This window comes from Euleptes europaea, chromosome 1 (assembly GCF_029931775.1).
Source record: "Euleptes europaea isolate rEulEur1 chromosome 1, rEulEur1.hap1, whole genome shotgun sequence".
Classification (NCBI taxonomy): Eukaryota; Metazoa; Chordata; class Lepidosauria; order Squamata; family Sphaerodactylidae; genus Euleptes; species Euleptes europaea.
The window spans coordinates 70,401,376-70,411,153 of record NC_079312.1 but is presented as its reverse complement, the minus strand read 5'-3'; the positions used below and the strand labels follow the sequence as shown (position 1 = coordinate 70,411,153).

At 42.2% G+C, this 9,778-nt stretch overlaps 1 protein-coding gene across 1 annotated transcript; it reads left to right on the top strand.

Moving 5' to 3' along the window:
• Nucleotides 1–3,017: 3,017 nt before the first annotated feature.
• Nucleotides 3,018–7,823, top strand: SPCS1 (signal peptidase complex subunit 1). Its single transcript, XM_056865159.1, has 4 exons — nucleotides 3,018–3,088; nucleotides 6,582–6,641; nucleotides 7,028–7,114; nucleotides 7,657–7,823. The coding sequence occupies exons 1-4, from the start codon at nucleotides 3,053–3,055 to the stop codon at nucleotides 7,777–7,779; spliced, it is 306 nt and encodes a 101-aa protein (XP_056721137.1). The 5' UTR covers nucleotides 3,018–3,052; the 3' UTR covers nucleotides 7,780–7,823.
• The last annotated feature ends 1,955 nt before the right edge of the window (nucleotides 7,824–9,778 follow it).

The following is a 9,778-nucleotide window of genomic DNA, read 5'->3' as shown; positions in this document are numbered from 1 at the left end:
ATACTGTACTACTATTTCGATGCTCCAACGTGAACTGCTCATTTTGCACCAACTGAAGCTTATGGATTGCCTTCATGCACATTGCATTAATTTTACCTCTAAGTCACAGAAGAATGGATTAGTTTAACATGATCTGAGAAATTCAGGAAGGGCAACAGTTTCTGCACCAAATGCAACTGTTAAGATGCATTCATCATCACTGCATTCACCTGATCTAAAACAAATGTTAGACCCAACAATACCCAAGGCAGTCAAACTTCAATCCAATGCTATCCAGTGTAGGCAGGGAAATCTTTTCCAGAGTCTCTGCTTTACCCGCCAGCATAAACTCCATGTTGTCCACAGCCACCAGGCACTGGCCAAGCACAGAAACTGCTACCTCTAGTGGCTTATTCAAAGAAACACAGAGCCAAGTATCACTAGCATACTGATGATGCCAAATTCCCAAGATTTGAACAATCTCAAAGGTCTCGTGTATAAATTAAACAGCACAGGTGAAAGGACTGAACCCTGTGGAATCCACAAGACAAATCTTGTGCCCCTGTGAGATTCAAGTCATCTTTGCCACAGCAACCACTTGATGGTAAACACAATACCAGCAGAACAGCACTTACTCATGCTATTTTTCACATACCCAGCATCTCGTTTAAACTGAATCCTAGCCACTACATCTGCAGTGTTAACATGCAACAGGACTGTAGCCTGGACAGATATTGAGCTGACATGTTAACATTAGAATTGTAGGCACTTTGAATATACAGTTGTTCATTGAAACAAGATGTTGGGCACATTCAGCATTGCATGGGTAGCTTCTCATGTCCACCAGCATCACATTCCAACTGGGTCTCACCTGTGATGCTGAAGATTAGAATGCTGGGGAGACTGTATGTTCTGCCCACTGGAGGGAGGATTAGTAACCACTGACCACTTATATCAAGCTGTTTCTAAAGCACAATCTCAATAGGGAGAGATTACTAAAACAAACAGCCCACATTTACCAGACAAATTCACCTTGTAAAATATTTCCACTGCATTATACTTTGCATACACAAAAAGGTTTCTTCACTACTTTCACTATGCAGTGAAATCTACTTTGCATGTGAGTTTAGCACCCCATGCATTCAGGTGACATATTTTTCCACCTTAACTACTCTTCAATCAGGGAGATATGAGTTCATGAAGATGTAGGAGAGGACAGCTGTCAGCATTCTTTTCAATGTGCTGCCAATATGCTATTTCACAGTTCCAACAGTCAATGACATACATAGCATTTAGGAAGGCTATGAACAGTAGAACTATAAAAATGTACCGAAAAAGAGACACTCCACAATTAGGATTAAGTTTAAACATACATGGTTAATGAATTAGCCTCATATGTCACAGCTTACATTCTGTTACGTTGATTTTAGTGAAACTACTTCAGAGGACATTAACCATTGATTTTATTCACATAATTCTTGACAAATTATCATTGAGGAGACAAAGTGTGTCCAAATTACATTGCCATCTCTACTCAGTTTACACACTCTATCAATCTTTACTATCCACATTTTAATACAACTTCACATTCAGTCAGTTACCACCCAACCATCACAGGCAGAACAATAAATGTTTACAACATGCAATTAAACCCATTATAGTGCTCTGCAGTTTACGAATACTGTAAAATTGATTCCCGCTTCTCCACCTCCAGGCCCTAGCTTGAAACAGGAGCCATATTTGATTTTGTCTGAATTAAATCAAAACGTTTACTTCACCTATCTCAACGTCCGCCTAAAAGCTCTCCTCTCCTACAGTCAAAAGCACAGTCCTGACAACACTTTGTGCCAGAGAGGATGGAAGGAGCCACAACTGAATGGTATTTCATCATCTTGGTAAGCTGCCGTGAGCATCCCTCTGACTTGCAAGGCATGACAGGAATCAAATAAATAACAAACCAGCAGTAGGTGAACTGACGACCTTTCAATGGGATGCAAAGTTCTAAGCCCGCATCCTCCAAAAGGGAGTAGCAGGACTCGGGCCCCTCCCAGTCAGTCTGGAAAAGGCTCGCCCACGGACTGGATCTGTTCCATAAGCAAAAAGCCAGAGAACAAGCCATTCCAAAGCACGAAGTATGAGAAAATTAAGAGAAAATTCATGCACATGGACGTACTTGTAGCAAGCAGGGTAAAAGGGGGCAAGGGAAGGCCGACAAGCCTCTTCTAGTCCTAGCAGTCTCGCTTGCTTGCCCAGAAAACGGAGATCCTTACATTTCTGCCCTCCCTTCACACGGTCCAGCAGCCACGAACGAAATGCCAACTCAACAGCAGCAAGTTTTCAGCTGCGGGAGTTTAACAGGCTGCCCTAGGCAGTGCCTGAGCAGAACACAACTACGGGTAAAAAAAGTAAGACGGGTCGCACAGCAGAGTCGAAAGCCCCGGCCCACGGCTGCGTACAAACGCTGAGCGAAGGCGGACCAAATGAAAACATGGGCGGGCACCGAGTTAGTCCCCTCGGTGCGAGGGAGGACCTCTCTACCCGGAGGGTCCTTGCGCTGCTTGCGTGCCCGTCGCCATGGAGACGGAGCCGCACGCTCGGGGAAACGTTAGACGAGGCCGCGGGTTCCTCGGGCGGGAGTGGCCGAGCGGGAAACGGCGGAACAAACGTGCGGGATAATGCGAAACGCGCTCGAGCCGAAGAAATCCTCTGACCTCCCCGTCCCGGAAGTCCATGAACGATGAGGCGGGGCAAGAAGACGTCGATTCCGGCGAGGGCGGTAGTGCCCGCCTTGCGGACCCGATCCGCCACTAGGCAGCCGGAAGAGCCCGCGGGGACTTCCCGGGTTGGTGTTGCTGCTGCGGGCCCCAGTTCTCAGGACGACGCTTTCCAGGCTCCGCGGCCCGCGAGCAAGCCCCCCTGCGGCCGGGCCCACGAACCCGACTCCGACTCCGCTTTGGGGCCCGAGGCCAGCGAAGCCCAGGAGCCGACGCCGGCTCCTCCTCGTGGTCCCCCCAACCAGGACAGCGTCGGCGGCGACCAGTGTGTTCGAGGCTTGGCTGTGGAAGTGGTCGAAATGTTCAACCTATTCCGATCCTTCCCCACGCAGATGGTGAGGGAGAGGGGTGGGTGGGTTAGAGGGCCCTCCCGGGTGTGTGTGTGTGTGTGTGTGTGTGTGTGTGTAGGGATTGCAAGCCTCCCCCCCCCTCCGCCCCATTTCTCTTCCCCCTTCACAGCCCCGTTTAGAGCAGAGGTCCGCGCTCTCGGGATGGGCGGGAAGCGGCAAGGCTAGAAAAGGGCTCGCGAACTGCTTAAGCGGACGTGTCCTAAGCGGACGGAAGGGGGGGGGGAGTTGTTTGGTGTTCACATTTCGGCGGCGACAAGAGCCTTTCGAGATCGACATGGGAAAGGGTTGCGGTAGTACCGTCCTCATGAGAATTGGCGTAAAACTCTATGGCCTACTTTTAGAGCAGATGTTTCAGATTTTTAAATCGCAGTGGGTCGCCGTGTTAGTCTGTCTGCAGTAGTAGAAAAGGGCAAGAGTCCAGGAGCACCTTAAAGACTAACGAAAATATTTTCTGGCAGGGTAGGAGCTTTCGTGAGCCACAGCTCGCTTCTTCAGATCTGCAGTAGTAGAAAAGAGCAAGAGTCCAGTAGCACCTTAAAGACTAACGAAAATATTTTCTGGCAGGGTAGGAGCTTTCGTGAGCCACAGCTCACTGAGCTGTGACTCACGAAAGCTCCTACCCTGCCAGAAAATATTTTTGTTAGTCTTTAAGGTGCTACTGGACTCTTGCCAGTTTTTAAAGTGAACGTTTGCTCAGACGTAAGCCCCCTTGATTTAAGTAGGTTGAGGTATGGCGAGGATTGCGGTCTTGAGCTGAAATCTGTAGGCGACGTCTAAGTTTCAGTCTGTGCTTATTTACTGAAAGGTTAGCACTGCTAAATTTAGCGTATTAGTTTGTGTGTTGGATTGTTGTTTTAAACGGCCCTTTCCCCTTTTGATTCCGCTAGGCTTAAACCAGTTTAAATGTGGTAGAGATTACTGAGTGTTTTGAGATAGCAAGTTTGTGAATGGCGCTTTCCCACCTTGCTTACCATCATGTAAGTATCTGTTTAGTAGAAAACAATAGATGTTATTAGTGACATAAGACCATTTGGAGAGTAGTCTTCATAGCGAGTCCGATAATTTGATTAATGTTAACCAAAGCATGATAGCAGAATTCTGATAATTATGCCATCTTGAGACTTAAGGGACGAGAGCAGCTTGGACCATCTATGTTGAAAATAAATTTTCTTCTTCTCCGTGATTAGATTTATGTACAGCTTTTTAGATGTAAAGTAGTCGCCATACCTATCATGGGAACCATTCATGCTAGCTTTCCTAAAAAGGGTTCTTAGATGTCTTTTATATGCTAGGCATTCCTTGTCGAACCATGAAACAGACTCGGCCAATGAAAAACAGTGTGTTTCGATCTGAGAAAGAGCAGATAATATCTCAAATGCAAGTCAGAGTTCAAAATCATTGATTTCTGATCAAGTATTTTCTTAAATTGAAGAAGAGTGGAAAAGGTATTCTCCAGAGAGTCAGACCACTTAATTCTTTTCAAGCTCATATTTGTCTGTTGTACAGCTACAAATTCATGTGAGGAAGAATTTTCAGTCAGACAGAGCCAGGAGATTAAAACTGGAAGGTGATCACTTTCAGTGCGAAAATCAATATTAACAGCTTTGACTAAGGGTAAAAATCTAGGGGAACAAATTCCATAGTCAATCACACTTCTCCCTTGCCCCGAGTTAAATGTAAAATGCTGAGATGCTGGAAATTGGAGCAGGCCGTTTAAGGTTATCATATCATGTTCTATACAGAATTCTATAAATTTACGGCCAGCTTTATTGGAGTCTTGAGATTGGCGAGGAAAACCCAACTGCGGTGGTAAAGGCTCGGTGTCATCTAAATCCACAGAAAGGGCCCAATTCTGAGTATCGTAACCTATTCGTGCATTAAAATCCCCTAAAAGGATAATTGGAATCATTGGAAATTTTTGAATAATTTTTGAAACAAAGTTTGTAAGATTTAACCAATTTGATTCTAAAGATTTGTCATTTTCAGTAGAAGGAAGATAGATATTAATTAAAATGAAACAAGGAGAGGAATCAGAAAGTAAAACTGCTTAGGCAATGCAATTACAAGTACCTAGTAAGTCAATCCTAGGAAAGACATTTTGCTTAATTAAAATGGCCAAGCCAGCTTTACACCGACCCTTTGCATTTTCTTTATATGCTGGCAGAGATAAAGAGTAAAATCCATTAACATTAAAATTTTCAGTCATCCATGTTTCCTGTAAACAGATGCAACCGTAGTACCTAATATAATTAATAAAATCAGAATCTTGTTTTTTACTATTCCAGCCAGAAATATTCCAAGACACCAATTTGACATATCTATCTGGGGTCTTAGAAGCTAGTCAGTCGGTTTCTTCAATTAGATCAAGCCCCTTATGTGTATCTTTAAAAATACAGCCATTTGATTTTGGAAGGCAAACAGGCAAGGATGGAGCTTCCTATAGATTCCAAAGGTGCTGGAATATTTTGAATTGGAGAGGGAGAAGGCATTCTTCCAATACTGCTGCATGCATACAATGTGATAACACTGCCAAGGGGGAAAATATTTCTTGATGGTTTGCATGTGACTTCCAAAGTATATAAAAGGGCTCTTTGGGTGGGGAAAAAACTCTCTGGAGCATGTTAATGCAATTGAGGTTCTCTAACTTGGAAAGAGGCAATCAATTCTGTGATTCTTAGAGCACAACAAGCTAAAGCCTGGTCTGCTTTCGTCTATGCAGTATAGAACTATCTAGCGGTTTCTTCCTAGATAAAAGCACTTGGCAAATTTACTGTCAGAAGGTTTGCATCTAGAACTGGTTGAGCTTAAATGCCATGAAAGTCATGCATCCTTATTGTATCTCTGTCCTCAGTAGCTATGAAAAGACATTGTGTGACATGGCTGCGGGTAGGTCCAAGCACTCGCACTAGAATCTGAGCTTCAGCAGCATGGGGTAGGACAGGAGCCCCCAGTGTAGTGCCCATGGGTGCCATGGCATGCACTGACACATTTTCTGGTGCCCACCAAGGTTTTTTTTTAGGAAGGGCTCAGGTAGGGCTTTTGCTCAGCAAGGCTTCTCTGATTGGCTGTGCATTTTTGAAAATGTTGCTTTGGCAGCAGCTGCCACTACACAAGGATTTGCACTGTTAACTGAAGTTAAGTTGTGGCAACCATTTTGCAGCTGGCTGTCCCTTCTGTGGCAGCCATTTTGTGGCTGCACTCAAAATTCAAGATGTGTCCACAGGCTCAAAAAAGTTGGGGATCTCGGTGTAGGATCAGGGAGTCACCTTCAGTCTCAGCCCTCTTCCTTCCTCCTTGCAACTGCGATCTCATACCCTACCTATCAAAATCTCTTTTAAGAGTTCTCCAGTTTTGAAAGGAAAGTTAGTCAAGTCTGTGATTAAGGTATTTCTGATCTCTTCTGTGTCTGTTTTTGTTGAAATGCCAGCACTCCAAAAGCCACAACAATTGGGAGAATCAAATCTTTCTCTTTCCACAGGACTACAAAGGCCAAAAATTAGCAGAACAGATTTTCCAGGGAATCATCCTTGTGTCTGCTGTAAGTATTAAAAAAAACTCAAAAATGCTGTCTTTTTATGTACAGTTAAAAGAAAAATCCGGCATGTTATCAGGTCAAATAAGAATTCCTAGATGTCAATAGTAAACCCAAAGTATGTTTATTTATATTGTGTTCTGTTGATAGGTGATATATCTGTAGCTCAATTACATTTTGTCCTTTTTGATTTCTTCATGGATTTCTAGCTAGCTGCTTCATAGATTTTTATATACAATATGTAGTTAACTCTTACGGATAAAAGACCAACTGTATAACTTTCCTGTCTTTTCCCAAAACAAATATTATAGACTTTGATGACTATTTTGCTGCTCATTTTATACACCCGCTCAGTAATGTTGAGATTTCTTTTTACTAATTATTTCTTGTAGGTAATTGGTTTCATTTATGGATACATCACTGAACAGTTTGGCTGGACAGTTTACATAGTAATGGCTGGATTTGCTTTGTCATGCCTGGTAAGAACATAACTTTATTATGGCAGGGAAAATTATAAAATGTACCTGAGTTACTGAAGTCCAGAGAATGCTGCAGTAAGCCACAGTTGCAACATACATATGCACCATGCAAGGTGAACATAAGGTAATGTAGTGCATCAGTGATTCTGAAACTCTTTGAAGTGGCATCCAGTTTTAAACAATGTACTTTTCAGTACTAGCTTCCAAAGTAATTCCACACTACCTGCCCAGCAAACGACAGGAATCTTATATCAGTGACTGTATTTCTTGGCCATTTTGCACATTAGGCTGAGTCATAAAGACAAATTTACCAATGAGCCTCCTCATCTTTGCTTCACAATCTACCTGCAAGAGAGTTTTGACCCACTTTTGAGTTGTGCTCTTAATTCTCACTTTGAAATATGAAAGAACTGCTCTGAAAGGAAGATTGGCTTCCTATTTAACTTTCCCCATACATTTCTGAAATTTAATAAAAGCAATGTTTTCATAAAACTTGATAACGGGAGTTCTGAACTGGATTTTCTTTAAAATGTCTTCTGCAGCTAACACTCCCTCCATGGCCCATATACCGTCGCAATCCTCTGAAGTGGTTACCTGTCCAGGAACCTGCAACAGATGATAAGAAGCCGGCAGACAGAAAAGTAAAAAGGCACTCTAAAAACTGAAACTATCCTGTAGTGTTTGGCCATTAAATTTGTTTTGAAGTTGATTATTTGCTTTGCACTCCTATGTGATTTATTTAAATATTTGACAGCATTTCAAATTTGGCTGTGCATGCATGGTTTAAGAGTGAGACTTAATCAGTGCTGTGCTAAGTAGCTGGGAAAGTAACAATTTACTAGGCTCAGACATTTATTTGAGAAGTTTTAATGTGCCTATTTTCACATGGGAAGCTGTCTGCATATGAAGAACTGTAAAATTATCATGTTAGATAACACGTTTGGAGGGCTTTATTCAACGTTTTCATCCTAATCAAGACCCAGGAGCAGTTTTAGGCTTTCACTTACCTTGTAAGAATGAAATATAGCCACACGTAGTTGTTTATATTTTCTGACATAACAGTCTGTCTATGCCAGGTACAAAACATGTCATGAGTTCCCCCAAAGATTTGTTTTCTGCTTCTGTCGTATCTCTGGTGAGAGTTACTAACGAAAAGCTACTACACTTGAAGCTTCATTTATTCTTCACAGTCTGGATGTGTGGTAACAAAGCAATCAGTGCAATGGGCTTTTATTCTGTCATTTTTGAAATGGGTTTTCCTACGAGAAGATATTTTGAAGATTTTCAAAATTGAAAACAACATTAAGGACAGATTAAAAACATGAGAACTATAACACATTTGAATCATCTGGGAATAATACATATGTCGCTTGGTCTGCATCACACCATATGTTCCTGTAGCACACCTTTTTATTTAGTTGTAGCCAGCCTGATGTCCTGGAAAATATTACAAGCAGGCATGGTGGCAGTGGCGGTCCCCAGCTGTTACTCCTGCATGCTTGTGTGCTGCTTTTCAACATGAATATTCTACAGCCAATTTTAAAGTTATGAAAAGAGGCAAGAAAAATATTTGAGGCTATTATAACATCTTGGAGCAGTGAATTCCGAAATTGTATGGAAATGTAATTTTTGTTTTGAATATCCATGAACTTATTCGAAAGTAATCTTGAATTTTTCTTCGGTCTTGCAGCACTTGTGCCACTGAGAATTAGATGTAAGAGAAACCAAATCTTAAAATGTCTAGATTCTGTAAAAGTCTTGTTGTGCTTCATCCTTCTAAATGTAAACCAGTTGTCCTTAGAATCTTTCATCTCCACAGGATGACCTGTACTCTAGTTACAGCAAGCTTCTATGGCTCACAAAGAACGACACTTAGAATTCCCATTAATCAAAATTAATCATTACCTGGCATGATGCCTGCACTTCAAGGAGGCTTACAGCTAATCCACTCTTCAGCAGTTTCAAGGTGGAAATCACCTGTCAACCACAATCCCCACAGCTTTGCCCACATTCCTGAAACATGGAGCAGGGGCTACATTGGAGAACAGTGCTCAAAAGATCCGCAGGGGGCTCTTGTGCCACTGTCCTACAAATTGGATCCATTGGAAACTTGCTAACAGGGTGGATTTGTGTGTGGTTTTCATTGACTTGAGAAAATCAAGTAGCATAAATTATTAGAATGTAAAAGTTTCAGTAGTTCTTAACCTTCAGATCATGGTAGCCAACAAAGATCACTTAGTATTTTCAAACCAAACCAAAAAAGAAGTGTCCTTTATGCCATTTTCATGCCAGAATGTGCTCTTACTTACACTGCAGTCCTAGTTAGTGGCTTAAATCCAAAGTAGGACTCAGAGAAACAACTTTCCTTTTGCCCACCGTTACCCCTAACAGTCAGGAGACCCACAGGCATAGCACTGGGGGCAACGTGAGGGAAAGGTGCAATTTGAGAGGTGACTGGTAGAAGTTCTTCACCTTGACAGTGAAAAAAATGTTTTCAGTATAATTAAAGGAAAATATTAGTATGTCCTTATCAGCAAATGCAAGTTAGCTGAAGCCTGAATGTTTTAGAACAAAAGATTATAGTGGATGAAAAACATCAAGTAATCTGTGCTGGACTTTATTAGTTTAAAAACAAATATCTGAAGACTCAAGGAATTTATTTAC